This window comes from Channa argus, chromosome 20 (assembly GCF_033026475.1).
Source record: "Channa argus isolate prfri chromosome 20, Channa argus male v1.0, whole genome shotgun sequence".
NCBI classification, from domain to species: domain Eukaryota; kingdom Metazoa; phylum Chordata; class Actinopteri; order Anabantiformes; family Channidae; genus Channa; species Channa argus.
Window position 1 is genome coordinate 8,467,377 of NC_090216.1, and position 18,065 is coordinate 8,485,441.

At 42.9% G+C, this 18,065-nt stretch overlaps 1 protein-coding gene across 4 annotated transcripts in view; it reads right to left on the minus strand.

The window, feature by feature from the left end:
- The window catches only part of LOC137105942 (adenosine kinase-like), a 99,034-nt gene that overhangs the window by 49,981 nt on the left and 30,988 nt on the right, over nt 1-18,065 (minus strand). For all 4 annotated transcript variants that reach the window (XM_067488788.1, XM_067488790.1, XM_067488787.1 and 1 more), the window contains 2 exons: nt 7,138-7,310; nt 4,913-5,021 (listed from right to left, as the gene is read on the minus strand). In XM_067488788.1, the coding sequence (XP_067344889.1) occupies nt 4,913-5,021; nt 7,138-7,310 (282 nt within the window). The remainder of the gene's footprint in view (nt 1-4,912; nt 5,022-7,137; nt 7,311-18,065) is intronic.

The following is an 18,065-nucleotide window of genomic DNA, read 5'->3' on the forward strand; positions in this document are numbered from 1 at the left end:
AAACTTCCTCTACAACAATTTCAAACTTATTTGCTTTTCTAAGGTTTACTGTTTATAGTGTACTGTACTCATATAAATAAATCAAACAATCAAAAGTGGGAAAAGGTAATTGATTAGATTTCAGTAGATGTACTTAGGTACTGTAGCATTTTGAGATATGAGATACTAAATTTAAAAGGTAGTACAGTACAGTACATTTATCACACAGCTATTACTATTTACTTTGTCAATGGAAATTTCGTATCTATGATCATCTTATAAAACATGATGGTAATGATGTGTACAATGTAGTTAACCACTAACACTGACATCATCCGCAACAGTAATTAAAAAATATCTTTAGAATATAATAGCACATATATAATGTTTCAATATATAAATCTATTCCATCCATTATAAATAAATAATAAGCATCTGGAACTGAGGACTTAAGCAACATATTTAGTTTTTCAAGACCACACTACTTTACAATATATTATTGCTACTTTTACTTCAGCAAAACCTTTTAAATTTTCCTCCGATATGAAGTAGTAAATGCAAAATAGGAGTAAGGATAATTGTAAACAACCTAAATCAATCCCTTAGTCGAATAAAAGCCACATGATTTTTCCACAGCCAGTGTCGTTTGGCCTCCCCACCCTCATTTACCATGCTCCACCCACTCAGGCCTGTGGGGCTGAAGAGCTGGCTGATCCTCCAGCAGGGCGGGCCAGCCCATACATCCCACTGGCACGGGACGCCCCACCGAGAACCAATCACAGAGCCTGCACTCCTGACAGCTCATTACCACTCAATTAGGCAGGTGCACCTCCACGCACAGCCTTCTGACAAATACAGCCCTCCCAGATGCATGTTTAACATTCGAGTGAATTATATAGTGACAGCAAACACTAAACGCCTCACCCTTATCACTTGATTGCCTCAAGATTGAAATCCTATAATTGGCCCAGGCCAGCGGGAGAAAAAAATAAATAAGCCAATAAATATGATGCAGTCGGCTTGTAATTGAACAATTATGAATTCATATTCATAAGATGCTCGCTGGCAATTACAAAATGCCATCTGATTAGGCACAATTTGAAATGACATTGTCCCATGCTAAAGACACTGTGGTGTCAGCCTAATAAAGAGAAGACACATCATAGCAGTTGCTCGCCCACTGACATGACCTCCAGAGATAGGAGACATGCTGACACAGTGGCTTGGCCAGGGTGGACGAGACGGGACTTGGCACCAATTGCTCTTTGTCCCTTAAACCTACTGCTCACACTCGCTCACACAGAAAAGTAACACCATCAAGGGTTGACTTTTAAATTTTAACACCAGTGGGCACAGATTGTGCACATAACAAAACACAAGCAAGGCGAAAAAAATGTTGATCCCTTGAGAACAGATTCTAATCAAGATTAAATGATTTACAAATCTATTTAATAAGGCTTGCCAGAAGTCAAACTTGGCATGTAAATGCGGTGGGGATTAAATTTCATCGGCAACCAAGACTGTAACTGATCGCCTGCAGACAAAGGGGGAGTCTGCCAGTTTTTTTCCTCCCCTCTCCACTTCTCTTCCCTCCCTTTTTCTCTCTACTGCCTGCATTTTGCCTCGTGATCCCTCCCTGGCTATGTGGAAGGACAGGGGCAGTGCAGAGTGGTGCAGAGAGGAAAGAGAGGAAAGACAGAAAGGGAGAGGGGAGAAGGAGGGTGGAGATGGGGACAGAGGAAGGGAGGAATACTGGAGATAGCAAGAAGTGGTGAGAGGGAGAGTGGAATAAAGGTGGATAGAGATGAAGGATAACGGAAGAGAGGAGAGGAAGCTCAAGGTCAGCGAGAGGACAGTGTGGTCCTCTGAGTTGGACAGAGACACAGCCGCAGTCACCTCTGTGCTAATCAGCCCTTCGGCTGGCTGATGAGGTGTCAGTTAGGTGTGTGCGTGTGCACGTGCGTGTGTGTGTGTGTGTGTGTGTGCAAAACCTCTCCCTTCACTTTTTTTGGCTGCAAATTGCAGGAGCGGGTGGGGTGGACTAACAATGTGTGTGTGTATGTGCACGTATGTGTGCCACTCTGGAGTGTAAGCAGGCTGACGTGCTGCTTGTGGTGCCAGTATTGCGCTTTTTTCTGCTTTTGCCCTCCCCTTCGCCTCTTTTTTGTTGCATATTATGCTACAGTGACTGAAGCTGAACTCAGCTTTCCCCTGCAGTGAGGGCAAGAATACAACCGCCAATTAATGCTATGTAACCAACTGCTATAATGCTATATAGTTTGCCAGTGTTAACAGTGTGAGGCATTCTACCTTAACTGCTGCGCAATTTGGAACAAAAAGGTGGGCTAAATGTTTTTCTGTGGTTTAGCAAACCTCTTGCAGGCTCACAGAGATTGTATTTTAGCTTAGCGAGTAAGTGAACAGTGTCCACAGCTGTGATCAGATTGGAGACCTAACAGCACTGCAGCCTGAGTGAGTTTTGTGCATCAGGCCAGTTGGCAGAGGGGAGTATCTGCTCAGTCTATCCTTGGGTTATTTCTGACCATCTGTACACAGTCATTAACGGACCTTTTCAAAGTCAATTGTCTTGTTAATCTACCCTCTTCTTCATTTGTGTTACTTACACCACACATGACCAGGAGATGTACCAAGTGTTTCTTTTGTTCCTGAATGTAAATGGCACAAGTAAAGAGAGAACATTTTATTATCCAGGGCTAAGGAGAGCTGTGGAGCCATAGGTTAATTCAAAGTGGCATCATGGAGGATGCATCAAGCAGTGGAGATCAAATTACAGGGCAAAGCGCTCAGTGGTAAGAAAAACAAGCCAGTGGTATGCTGCAGAATGTGAGCATGCACGCTGTGTGTGTTTAGCAGCAAGTGTATGTGTGTCTGAGAGACTGGAGAAAGAGGAGGGGTGGGGGGGAGGCAAAGGAGACAGCAAAAGGAGAGGAGGATGACGAGGAGGGGGGGTGTCCATAGGGGGCCAAGGGTGGAATGGGGGATGGTTGGAAAGTGAGGGGGGAGAGCAGGCTAACTGGGCCAGCACGTACACATCAACTCCACCAATTAGTCACTCATCTCCCCTTCACACAATACATCACCCTCCACTTCTGATGTTTCCAATCGACAAAGAAAGAAATAACTGTAAACATCACTGCAGCAGTGATGGCATTCAACCAAAGAAGAAGAGATATCCTCTGCTTGAAATGTGTTTAGCCATTCCTTCTTCCCCCTCACGCCTTTGTTATTGGTCTTTGTGCAATGATTTGCCTAAGGACCCAGATTTCCTAGCAACAGCCTGCCACCAAACATTTGGCAGGAGTTCAACATTCTCTCTCTTTGTGAGAAATGGCAGTGCTGCCTCCCTGCTCTGCGTCTGCCACTAGCCCTGCTGCTGCTGCTGCTGCTGCCGCCGCCGCCACTGCCACTGCTGCTGGATGAGCCAGACTGGCTGCAGAAGCCCTCTAATAATTCTGTTTTCATCCAATCACACCACATAGTAGCAGGCACCTTGAGAGCCTCTGCCAGGAATCATCAATCAGCTCTTTAACACACATGCTCCGGCAAACACCGACGCACGTGTGAGCAAATAAGATGGTAACATTTGCACGTGTGGCGTTGCAGTAATTAAATTTACAGATTAGAGTGTACTTGACCGCATATAAAATCAACAAAGCACATTGATATGCAGCAGAAGTTGGTACAGTGAGAGGTAAAAGGAGAGAATGTACAATCTGGCTATAAATTGAGTAAATACATGTGAGTAAGCTTGACAAGGTTAATGGAGAGAGGAGGCCTCAGTGAACACCAGTCTAGACATGCCACACAGTATTAAGTGGGAATAGCTGTGGCAGTGTATCTGGCAAAGTACCTCAGAAGTGCGAATAGAACTCTAATAAAGCAAATGATCCCCTTGTTTTGACAAAGAGGCCCAGGAGGGACGCTGAACACCAAGTTTGAGATTCCAAGCACTGACAAACACCCATTTGTGGCTCTTCTATCCCCCCTAAAATCCCACGGAAGCTTTTCCCTGTGCGCAAGACTGTCGGATGTGGGCAAAACCCAACTGCCAATTTGCAGAGGATGTGCTGTGTTTGCTAATGTGAAGCAGAGGCTAAAAATGAGACCACACAAACTCTGGAGGATGGACTGACTGATCTGTTTTCTGGAACAAACACTGATGCCTTTTTTTGGAGCTTGTTTCTGTGACTGGGCAGTACAGTACACTCATGTTTGTGGGCAACAGGGGGAAAACACTGTGCATTTCGTTTTGGTACAGTATGCCAAGGAGTTTGTTGATGGCTAGGCTGTAATGCTGATTTATGCCGATAATGAACTGCTTAAACACATGGAATGCAGTGCAATTTCAGGGCTATCATCTTGACTTGAGATCAGAGAAAATGTTGATCTGTTGGATTTAAACATAATCCCGAAGAGTGAAACGTGAGCAACGAAGGCCAACCTAATCCAGAAGCTGTAAGTGAAGACATTACCTCAGTGGTGCAGCTTGAGTGTATGTGTGAATGTTGAAGCGCACATCTGTCCTTCTCAATCTGTGTGTGTGTTTTGTCTGTAAGGGGAGGATTGTGTTGGAGGGGGTAAAGCTGAATGAACTTGTATAATCGATTTTCACACTTTCACCGCACCTGTTGGCTTGTCTTCACGTTAAAAGAAATGAATGAATGCATTACATGTAGAACAATTTCACACTGTGCTGCAGCTTCGTGCACAAAGACGGGGAAAATAGGGAGAATGGAGCTGTATTGTCTCAATAGGCAACGTAGCTCATTTCACTCGACAAAGGATGAATGGATATATTGACAATGCAAAAGGCACGCTGAGGCATTTCCTGAATAAGGCCTCTTAACATTTTGTCCTCTTCTGGCAATAGAGTTGGGGAACAGTCATTTTGAATGTAGAGGGTCTCACTTACCGCAATATAATAGACCTTGGCTTTCTTCACCAGCTCCCAGTTGCTGTCCAAGTCCAGGTGTTTTTCCTTTTTGTAGCAGTTTGCCGCTGCCAGGTTAGCAACAAGGGACCTGCCGAGACAGACCCCATAAATCTTCCGCCTCGCTTATCATCCATCTTAATTTTGTCTCAAAAACATCCCTAAAAACACTCGAGCCCCAGACTTTCCTTTGTTCTTTCACAATATAAAGGCATGATAATGCCTTTTTTATAATGTTTGAACCAAGGTGAAATAAAGTCATCTGGATGTCTTTTTTAAAAATGGGGTATCTCAAACACCAAAAAGAAGAGATAAAAATAAGTACAGATTTTATTAGACCAACAATGGGCCACCATCAAATAATTCATATAATCATATCACCTGGAAAAGTGCTCTATTGTTAGAGGTGGAAAAACAACAGAAATGCGTTACTAAATGAACACTTGAGTTGAGTAGTGAGTGGTGTGAGCTGAAAAGCAAAGCAGGTGGCATTATCTTAACATAGCTCATTAGCCACTCCTCACGTGCTGTCTCTTTATGAGCGGCTATCAAAATGAATGCGACCATCAATGCTGCTTAGGGGAAAAACTGTTAGACGACCATATGACAGGAGGGTGCTGCCACAGGAAGAGGTCCATTCTCACATGGCGAGGGAAAAGCTGCTCACCATGGTTAGTGTCAAAGAAAAGAGTAACAGTATGCTCAGTTGGTCAGATTGTGATGACAAAGGCTGCGATACGACAGCAGGATTGGGACTGCACTTGACCCAAGCTGCACTAATGGACTCCAAGGTTAGAGTAAGCACGAGAGATAAAATGTGTGTCCTTGCCAGGAACAGCACACTCGAGTGACAACTAGATCTGACGATATGGCACATTTGAGATATAAAACAGGCAAATGGGGAACTTCTCAGCCAACACTCATCAATAAATCCAAGAATGTGTGGCCTTGATATGTTTTTTAAGATTGCGTTACACTTGTCAGAAAATTTTGTGTGCTCAACAATACAGTCAAATAAAAATCATCAAAGGTTAACCAATCTATTTCTAGTCAAAGAAAACTACCCGTTTGGATTAGGGAAACTTGTTTCTACTGGTATGATAGGGAGCACTGAGGTTAGCCTACAGACTCAATTCTAACAACCCCCTAACCCTAACAATGAAATTCTGAATATTATTTTAAATGTTAGCAGAAATTAATAACAAAATTGTACCACGATTCTGTGCAAGATTGATTATTTTTGGTGCTGATTATTGTAAGAAATTCTGCTGAGATTCTGAAGGGACTGACTGATTGAACTTTTGATTACACATGTAAGAACTCAATAAACCCATTTCCATATCTCCAAATTTGATTATTCAACATACACAGCCTCTTTGTTGAATAGAAGTCAAATTGTCACATTTGAGTACGGGAGGTTTTTCCTTTGAAGACTTGCACAAATCAAAGCCTGAGGACTGTGACATATTGGCTCCCAATCCTTCAAAGCCATCACCTCTCTAATCTGGCCCTGCCGGCGACCTTTCCTCTGGCCTCTTGAGTTGTCTGTTAAACACCTGTAAGAAATATTACAGAGCTTGTCTCCCCGAGCACGGCACCTGACCTTTTCAGGTGTCAGAGCCCACATCAAACAAGCCCACTAAGACGATTCGGTAGGGCCAGCTCCTGGGGCACTAAGGGTCCAGCCAGTGACAGACTGAAAACTCCAGTAGCAGCAGATGAAGGGCTGCAGAGGAAGGAAGTGTTTAGAGGAGGTTATTGATCCACACCTGAGCTATCATAAACTGGAAGTCTTACTCTGTGTGTGTGTGTGTGCACGTGCACATAGGCTTTGACCTCTGCTGTCTCAGGCGTTCTGATGATGATGCTAGCGTAAGAGTCGCCAGAGACGCTTAAGCACCTTTTACAACCTAGAAGGCTGACAGGTGAGAGCTGGGATAGCCAAGCCAACTCTAACACATTGCTACTGTCAGCCTATAGATGGATGACAACCCACTGAGGCGGCAGAGACTGAGAGGGGGCCTGTAAAAACACACTCAAGCTGTTCTTTTTCCTTTTGATATGTGAGGCGAGCTATGATTCCCTGTTATGACTTCCAGCCCTGCGAAGTCAACTGCCTGCCCGAGGATGTAAAAATGAACAACAATGACTCATATCATAGCTTGTGGGGTCATTTCTTGGTCAAAGGTGACTGAAAGGTAGCTAACCTATTGTCTCCAGTGATACAGGCTGCGCAGGTACCAGTCGGCTCTTCGTTTTGCTCGTAGTAGTGGGCATCGACGTGGGCCTCTTCAGCCTTCTTCTTTAGGATTTCCCCGAATTGGTCTGTACCAATGCACCCGAAGAACGTAGCCACCTTGTGGGGTTTCTGGATCATCCACTAAGAAAGAGGAAATAAACAACTTACTTAACAGCAGTTACAGTAAGCTCAGTTTACAAAATATAAGTCTGTTTGAAGGGTCAAGTTCAGCTAAGGCAGATGGCACACAAACTGTAGCTTCACAGCAAACATACTGCTTGTGATATACGAGGGCTGCGAGCTGTCGTAAACAACCCAAGACCAATTCCACTCCACACAGAGGCACTATTCTTATCCTAGCACTCTTTCCTCTGTGTGCTAAAAGAGTCTCATCTCCTTATTTACACAAAGTCCATAATTTAAGGCTCCATCTTACTTATGCAAACACAGCCTCTGTCTGTGTGTGTGTGTGTGTGTGTGTGTGTGTGTGTGTGTGTGTGTGTGTACGAGAGTGAGTGGAAGTTTAGAGCAAAGGAAGTGTACCTGCTGCCACAGGACACTCCCCAAACTGCTCGTCTGCCATTTTTTGGTCTCAGCAGTCTTGATGTACTCAGTGACTTTTACCTGAAGAGAAGGGGCTGTTCAAATCCTACAGCACTCAGATTTAACCTCCAAAGATTTACTGACGTACAGTACGTGCTACAGTTTGCTCATTTTATTGCAGCCTCCTGTTTTGTTGCTGACGGGGGCCCCTTGTGAATGAGATGTTGCTGCTTTCGAGGATGACCTGTATATGTGTGAAATTAATCATTTCACGCGACCAAATAGCATCTTGGTAAGGGAAAATAAATTCATTTTCATCATCCATCCTGAGATGCTCTCCCCTGTTATTTTGTGCCACCCCCTTTTAGTTTCCAGGTACAGTAACTAGTTCAGATGGAAAAAACTTAATAATAAATCAAGTAGAGAAATGAAACTAGCTAAGAAAAAACGTATAGCTTTAAGCAAACCCTAGTGTGTGTTCTCAGACTTTCAATCAGGCAGGGATGTGTTTTGATTCCCAATAATAATCTTCCATATCCCAAAATAACATATTCAAATTCCTTGTTTTGTACGGCCAATACTACAAAATCAACATAATATAATTTAGAGTGATACTAAAAAGAAACATCTAAGAGTGCCTGTGGCTTAGGAGGTTAAGCAGGACATGCAATATTTGCATGGTTGATGACTGGATACCTGGCTCCAACCATCTTGGTATGTTTGTGCTTAAATGCTTATCTCAAAATTGTTAATTGATTTTTTTTCAGTAAACAAATCAATCTTTTCAACACTAGTGCCAGCAAAATGAACAGTAATAATGGCAACTGCACATTGGCCCATGAGCAGGCCAACCACGTCAACCAGTCATTCTGAGTCATTGTCAGTCAGTCAGCTGAGCCCCTTCCTGTACCAACTTGGCTGAAATACGCAAACATCTATACGCATACATGCACAAATCCACAGCAAAATCCGACAGAAGCGAGCTCTTCTTCCCTAACCTCTTGCTGCAGGCACCTCACACTTATCAAGGTCACTGACTCGGGTACACGTCAAGTCCAATCTGATTTTGTCTTTGCGATGATGAGCTCCGAATCCAAGGTTAGGGGCTTCAGGCTGTAAATAATGACAGCGTGGCCCCTCCATTTTCAGGCCTCTCAGGTGGGAATAGAGAGGGACACTCAGGGGCCCCTGTTCCTCTGATGACAGCATGGTGAATCACAGTGCAACCACTGACCTCGCATCCACTACCCACCTACCCCCACCGCGCTCATCTGAACTATCCTGCCTCCTCCACCTCCTCTCTCTCTCTCCCTCTCTGTCTCTGACCGTCAGCTGTACTCTCACTGCCAGCTCAGCTTGTCATTTTACAGGGTCATTAACAGACACACATACACACCAACTTGTGCGTCAGTACACAGTGCACCCACGCAGGGAAAAGGCTGACATACACACACAAATGCATACACAGAGAGAAATCCTCTCTAGCACCACAGCATCAAGCTCCCTCCCTTCTTAAAAAAATCCACCCCTGCTTTTGCCAGAAGCTGCTCTCCTACTCCAATAAACACAAAGCGGCAATAGATAAGAAAATGTCTTCATTACGAGCATGTAAAAAAGAAAAAAAAAAAAAAGTATTTTGCAGTTTTTTTTCCTTTTTCTCTGTGGTGCACAGGAGCAGGGTGTTATATCAATTCATTTCCATCCCTGGCACCCTGCAGACAATCCCTCTCCATTCCCAGATTATGTGAGATAATACCTCTATTATGACAAAAGCGCTATTCGCGGGGTCACCAAGAGGTCAACCAACCCTGCGCTGGGTATTCATGCTTAGTCACATCCCAATTATACCGCAGTGGCAGAGGCAGAAATTGGCAAATGTACATCAAGGCGCTTCATTACTGAGGGCCGCTCCAGTGAAATTAAGCAGCAGATGAGACAGAGTGAGATTTGCCCCCAGGCAGCATGTTAGAGTTAGAGAGACAGTTAGAGAGACAGATAGAGAGAGAGAGAGAGAGAGAGAGAGAGAGAGACACAGAGAGAGAGAGAGATACAGAGAGAGAGAGAGAGAGAGACAGAGACAGAGAGAGGCAGAGAGACACAGAGAATGACGGGAAGAAAGAGGGAAGCTGAAGTAACAGATTTTCCTAAAGGTGCGGCGAGCTTGTATCTTGCACAGCAGCTCATGTATATTTACTTAACTAGGCAGAATGCTGGTCCCCAAAGATTAATAAGTTCCCATGATACACAACAGCGACATATCTCTAGGTACATTTAGATACGGAAGGCAAGCCTAATACAAACAAGCAAGAAAAATATCCCTGAAAAGCAGGGGGTAAGATGCTGCACAGGGATACTTACTAAAGGCAAAGTGATGATAAGTATATATTATGTTAAGTGGTGAATAAGTCTGGCATCTTTTTTCTGTTCGGATTCCATTTATCCAAATAATCATGACCCCCACCCACCCATTGCTGGCCCCGGGGCCCCCACATAGCTATTAATTATGACATCTCATGGTTGCAAGGAGCCCCACTTGGGGAGCTGACCTAAGACTGCTCCTAGCAGCTGCCACCTTTCACTACGGAGGCAGCCGCTTCACGTGGCAGCTTCCAGGAGGGCAATTACACAGCCCAGATGAGATGAGGCGGCTGAATGTTTGGGACTTGAGCGCTCAGACTGCTATTAGCACTATAAGCTATTACATTCACTCTTTTTTTTTTTTGGCTCCCCTCCCGCCTTCCATCTCCTCATTCACTTGCTGCTGTATATTGATGAAGTGGTAATGGGACCTCTAGTTAGATATTCCTCCTGTAAAAACATTGTCTTGTTTCTAGTCTCCCTCAGGGGTCAATGTATTCTCCCAGAGTTGCTGGGAATCATTTCTGCTCTATTAATGATGCAATTCCAATGCAATTCAGATCTACTGAAGACGCTGCACAGTGAGCTTTTGCGGGAAGTTGATAAATGACAGTGTGTTATCCTGCAGCTTGATAACAAAGTGGCGGCTTGTGCACATCACCAGGAAGCTGGTTAGCCGTCATTCTAGTTTCCACCCTCTCACACTACTAAGTGCATCATGACTTAGGTCTCAAGTCTCTATTCTCCTCATCAGTGGGGTCCTCTTGAGGAGAGCATGTCCGTGCCTAATGATGGCCACATTAATTATAGGCTTATCAACCCCAGCAAAAATTCAATAGGGCTATTTATAGAGGCCTAAAATAGCATAGGGTACGTGTGCTGCTGTAACAGCCTTCCCTAACTTCACAGCTTCTAGAGCCAGAGGTGGAGGCTGATATCAGTGTTTGGTTTTACTGTACTGTTAAAACAACTACCAAACATCTGTCCATCAGGACCTGTCATGGCAAGTGCTTTTATATAAAGCACGTCGGAGCAGAGGGCCGTCACCATGAGCGCTGACATTGATGAGGTCTGGCAGCTTTCATTAAATCACTCTTTCCTGTAAAGTGCCGGGCATCAAAGCAACCAGCCGAGAATTTTTCACTCAATCAGGTAACACACAAGTCACCCACCCCAACCTACTCCCTGTCCTCTCAGGGACTGGAGCCTTCTGGTCAATAACGCCAATCAGTTCAATTTCATGCACAGTTAGCCATGTTGGGGTGCTATGGCACAAGGTTGCATATGTTGTTGTCGCTGTTGCTAGTTTTATTTTCTGTTGCTGGTTAATTTTTTATCATTCCTGGGAGGGTTGATAAGTGAGGTGGAGACCTGTTCTGTGTAAAAGCAGAGACTAGCCAGGGCTAGCGTGGTTGTTTTAAGTCTGCCCCAGCACGACGGGCTCCCTGCCAAGCCATTAAAAGTCTCTGTGCTCTGCATCAGTGACACAGCTAAAAGAATACAGAGCAGGCAAGAGGGAGAGCTGTAAATGATCAACACGATAATGAGCTGATTATCAGTCAAAGGCAAGGATAAGCTCTCTCTCCAGTAATTTCCTTTCAGATCAGTCAACCGCATTCTCCTCTCTGCAATCAACACTCAAAGGGGAGGCATAGCATGTAGCCCAATGGGAATCAAGCCCAAAATAAGCTTCAAATATCCAAATCCTCATTGTCTTCTGATCAGTGGCAGGCTCGTCCCTTGGTGACACACCCGCTTCGTGGGGAGCCTTATGTAGCACTGCTCAAGTCTACTTTTGTAATGGTTATTTCACAGTTGTCATTTAGCTTCAGTCTCTGGATACAGGACAATATAAAGCTGAGTAATGCTTTACTGATGTTCAAATGTACTGTGAAATCTGAAAGTATTTGGACAGTGACTCATTTCCTTTTGTTTTGACCTTACTTCAGCATTGGGATTTAAAATTTAACAACTGTGGTTGACATGCCGAAACTAAAGGCTGCTTCATATCCTGTAGAAGCTATTTGAAGACACAGTATTGACGTCCGTTACTGTTATCCCATAAAACACACAAACGTCCTGTTTACGTCACAAAAGTCAAGTGGAAAGCACTGAATCCTTAGTACTTACCACTTATATTCATTTTAATGTGGGTTCCCTTTCGATTCAAAGATTACAACTAATAGAGCATAATTGGGTTTTGTTTGTATTTTATAATGGTTTCATGACTTTGATATGAGTGAAAAAAATATTCTGTTCAATAATGCCACTTCCATACCATTCTTTATAAATGTTACCATAAAACTTTATAAATGACCATGTTTTATCGCCCACTCCCAATAAAGATACAATTTCATGGGAACATTCAGTGTGTTTTAAGATGCCCAGCCCCATTTTTTAAATAGTGTAACCAGAGGGATGAAGGGATACATTTCCTCATTAGTTAGTTATTTTGCATTAAAATATTGTGCAAATGCAAATCATTTGTGTTTCCATCAGTTATTGTTATGCAAATAGGCTTTGGGCCACAAAGAAGATTACACAATTAATCAAGGACCAGTAACTCTGATGATGGCTTTTCATTAGTGATTTCCACTTAAGATGACATTTGTACTGTGCATGTGATCTGCGTATACTGCCTTTTTTAATCACCCACTGGGGATGGGGATGACATGTGACATTTAACTTTCATGGTTTTGTACTATGTTTTTTTCTGGTGGAGGCATGTAACAAGAAGAGCCAGCTAGATGCATGTGCTTTACAATAAAAAACAAAAAAACAAACACAGCTTCAAGCTAATTCATTGTGTGTTATTAAAAAAATATTGTTCCATCTGTGTTTCTCACATTTTGTTCTCTATCAAACTATAAGCCTTAGCCAAGTGTAAAAACCTCTGTGATATTTCAGCTTTTCTCAAATTTGTGCTGTTTTCTGTTTTTGTTCATTCCACAAACTGAATGTGTAGAAGAAAAAACAAAACAAACAAACAAAAAAAAAACAGGTGGCTTGAAAACTATTAAAGTATTTTGAATTCTTTATTATATAATCAAATAAAACATATGAGGAAAATAAGTTGGGGCTGCAATAAAAAAAAAAAAGAAAAAACATTCGTCATTGCAACAAAAAACAGGTTTTGAGACCAAAAATCACAAGTTTTTTGTTGCAAGCCAAAAACGTTTGCAGATCAAAATGTTTTGGTTGAATAGTGGGTTCTCCTCCTTTGGCCTCTTGACAAGCCAGTCACAGTGGTCGCAGGTCTCTGACCCCAGTATAAATATTACTTATTGTATGCATGTTTCACATTTTGGTATCTGTTGTGTTTAGTTAGAAACTGACTCTGGGCGTATGCAAAATGTAATGTTATTGTTTCATGCTTAATAATCCAAATCTTTTAGCTAAGGACTGGACAAAATCTGTGTAGGTATCTGTACAGTCCGAGTAAGTGTATAATGTTAAATTTAATAATGTTTTTTTCTTTGTTAAGTAAACACCTCATGGATATGCCCAAAGTCAATTTCCGGTCCCAGCTATATGTCGAAGTGTCTCTGGGCAAGACACTAAACCCCTAACAGCCCATTCCCCTCCCCAGCTGTCCAAGCCCAGTAGAAATTTGGGAGGGTTGCGTCAGGAAGGGCATCCGATGTAAAAACTGTGCCAAATCAAAAAGCGGACAATGATCCGCTGTGGTGACCCTGAACTCACGGTATAAGCTGAAAGGACACAAAACACTATTGCACTGATTCCCAACAAAAAGATTTTAATCTGCAAAAGTTTGACTTCTGATCTGTAAGATCTGTAAAATCTGTAATTTTGTTACTGCATCCCAAAACAGTTTTTGGTTCCAATAAAATATTTTAAATGCAGGACTAAAGTTTTGCTCTTAAATAGGTTTTCTTTGAGTGCATTAAAAAATCTAAATAAGTCTCCTTGAGAATCGTTTTGTGCATCGTTTTTTTTTCCTGATGCAGCAGGATGGAGAAGAAACAAGGTGTCACTGTCCAAATACCAATGGACACTACGTTGCATCAGCCGTGTTCAAAACCTGATCAATCAATCACTCAACCAGTAGCAATGCTACAAGTGTCGTGGGGGGTGGGGGGGACATAATAGACTACACACTACCACAGGGAGTAATGTTAGAGAACATCAAACAGCAAAACAAAATGAAGGTAGCTTGTGTGCCCAGCCACACATGTCATAGACAGGGCGGCATGTGGGGAGGGTACGGCTCCTGGGAACAGCCCGTGATAATAAGCATCAAACTCGATGACGTGCCGACACACTCCATAGGTTCTGATGTCAAACACGACAAGGATGTCCCCGACAGTATCTCTGCACCCTTTTAAGAGAGCTATCAAAGGCCAACTTCAGTGAGCACACAAAATAAACCCTCTGCACACCCCTCCCCACCATACACATACACACCTCCAAACGTATCTCAGTGCAGCATCTTCGCGCTGCATAGAAATCAGGCATGTGTCGCTGTCTCCAGGCACCAAGTTTATCTAAAAAGGAAACACCTGATTCTTTTTTTTTTGGCTCCTCTTCATTCCTCGCCTCCCTTGTTAAACACACAACCTTGATTTTGTTTCTGTTGCCCGGGAGGAGTGAATTATTTACAGGATAAACAAGGTGATGTTGTTTCAGTCAGTCAGAGCCAAACTCCCCTATCGCAGCAGCAAAAAGCAGACAGGTTTACCTGGCAGGCATGATGGGCTGAGCTCAGATACAGAAGCCAGGGAGCCGCTTCACAATGGTGGGCTGTACAGTGATACCTATTTGGGAGGGGGGCTTAGGTGAGAAAATGCCTTCACATCACATTCATGGGCTGGGAGTCCCAGACTACTGGGTTGTCCTATTTATCTGTAGAGACAATGGTGGCTATAAAAGCACAAGAGCTGATTTACACAGTGTATGAGCATGAAGTAAGTATGGGGGTATTAAGTGTAATAAAGTGTAATTTGTGTTTGTGGGGGTTGTTGCTATACAAGGCTCAGGCAGAGAGATGATGAAGGACCTTTGCCACTAAAGCCTCTAATCCTATCTGTGGTCCATAGGCTCCAGCTGGTGGGAGAGCAGCTGTGCTCGGCCCTTGCACAGGTGAATCCGACCTGCCCCCCCCTTCCAACAGCTCCCCTGTATGCAGTATGTAGATGGTTCCATGGTTCTTTGATCTTGCAAAGGTGGCAGGAAATAGTGACAGCACGGGTGATCAATGTTTTTTTTTTGCTCTAAATGACAGCCCTGCTTGAGAGCTTAGTGTAGGTCAGGTTCAGCTAAATTCAATGTGGCAGTGCGGAATAAAGTCTTAAGAACATTAGCTGCTGGGAAGTCGGTGCATGATTTTAGTGTTAGTGTTAGTGTGAAATTTTGTGACATAATTTCTAGTCAACAACAATACGATGAACAACACCATAGTCTCCAAATATATCCACATCTACATTCTTTGAGGACATCTAACGCAGGTCCATGAAGATAAACAGCTAAACAATTGCCACTGATTCAGTTTATAGTGGTCATGCTGCATTATTTCAGCTAGATTACTCGTTTTGTGTGCAAAGAAACCGGGCTAACAACTGAAGACATTTATCAGAAACAAACATATTTATCAGAAACAAGCAGACAAAACCGCTGTGCTCTCAACTTGACCTCTGACCCTGGCTGCACGTCTGCTGCAAAATGATGCATACTTAACACACTGGTTTGCTTTGACAAGGACACAATGGGAGGATATGATTTGGTCCACTGCGCAGATCACAAAACAACATTCCTTATGTCTTCACACACTGTAGCTATATTCCACTTATCACATTACTTATCATATCATGGCTTTGTGCCCTTTTCTGCAGGCAAAGAAGTTTCTCTTCATGTTACCAGCTGGAAACATCAGTGATGAGCTTCTCCGCTTACTAAGCTCACTTGTGTAAAGGCAGTTTGTGCGCAGATTCTGTGGCCGGCTGGCTGCACAGGTAAGCAGAAAATAGCTCTTAGCTCTGGCCTGACCTTGAGAAGGATGCCATTCAATCAGTGAGCTCGCCGCAGTAAAGGCCCTATCATTGCACTAATAGACTGAATCTTCCTCTCTGCCTGGATCATGGACAATGCATGGATGACTTCTTCCTGCTTGGCAAGTTAAAAGGGGCAATTTATTCAATAAATTAAACAAAGAAAATAAGCCATGATGAAAGAAATACTGCTGCTGCTATTGGGTGGATATAGATTGAACCTGTGTAGCAGTCTCCACACCTAATTTAATTTTCAGTTTATAGACATAACAGAGGTGGATGACGGCAATTGACAAAACGGTTAAAATGCAAGACTGAACAGACTGTACTTGTGTTCTCATTGCCAAGAATGAACATCAGAAGTGAAGAGAGTGTCTCGTGCTCCTTATCTATACCCCATCATCCAGCTAGAAGCAGACAGAGCCAACGTAATAAGCAGAAGATTTAAGAACAGTTGCCTGCTTTGAACTTTGAGGTTCCACCTCATCAAGTGGCAGCTTTAAAAAGTTGTGTTATTTTTCGGGTGGCTTACAGAGAGAGGGAGAGGGGCAGAACGAGCAGGGACCATCATAACTACTGGCTGCAGCAGTGCATCGTGACAAACAATGGCAAAAAAACTCGGGATTTATTGCTCTGATAACCTTCCAGATTCCTTCGGCTGGCGCTGTATGCCAGACAACTCCAACAGAGTTATGCATCATTAATCCCCATGTAGACTGCCAATGATAAATAATGCTCTGCTCTCCTATGAAAAATAAGGGAGTTATTACCAAACCATAAAGAATGGTATTCATATCATCATTTCAAGCAGATAATAATGTGAAGATACAATGTTTCAAGGATTCAAAAGCACACTCACAGTGACAGTGAGTAGTATATTTCTGCCCAATGTGCTCCTGAAGAAAGAGCCCCCAATAAATAACAGCACTTAAGCAGAGCAAATCAAAGATCTTGCCATATTCATGTCATATTGCTTGCAATACTGAGCGGACACTTAAGCTATGAAATACATTTTGTGTATAATAGACCAAGGTAAATAATGTCCTCACTACATCCTTATAATCATAAATTGGATGGTAGCAATAGCGGGTAATAAGAACACGAAATGCGTCTCGTAGACTGATGCTCAAAGTTTTCCCACAAAAAGATGCTTATTTCACTCATTTGATAATTTCTCAAGGCTCAGACTTGAATCCAGTCCAATAAACATAGTAATATTATATCCCCTACAGGTGTAAATTCATGGCGGTTAGGCAGTGCAAAGAGAAACGAGAAGGAACTCCTTTTGATACAGAGATGTTTCCAGCACCAGATGCCGTGGGGCCCTCTCTTGTGAAAAATCGGGCAAAGATCACTTACTTTCCTATTGAGAGTTGGAACATAAATTCAAACTCTGCTATAAATCAAATATAAATTTTCAGCTCCACTCACTTTCCCGGGAACGGCTGCAATAACAATGTCATCCGACTCTGCCTGGTTACCATTAATGCTCTGGATTCCATCCATGCTAATGATTTGGATCTGTATCCTGTGCATTTTACAAACCCCACAGACAAAGAAGGGAAATATTATCAACCTATTTAACAGTTTGCAGGTTACAAGAAGCAGCTAAGGTCTGTGGCAGATGCTCTTTACATATACAGCATTCCCAAACTCTCTCAAAATGGATTTTCCTTGCCAGATATAACACCCAGTGTGCCAATAATGTTAATATACCGAAACACTGCGGCTGCGACTTTAACATTTCTAGACAGCAATGTTTCTGAGCCAAAAAGGAGGACAATGCACTCCAGTTAAATCTAACTTGAGTGAAAAATGTGATTTCTATTTAGATATTGTTCTGTGTGCCAACAAGCCTTTCCTTCTGCCAAAACACAGAATTCGATCTCATTCGGCCTATTTTCTCCTTAAAATCACAGTCTCATAATAATCTTTAAAAAGTTGAACACTGGCCAACTCCCAAACCACACTGTATATTTACTTGAATGCC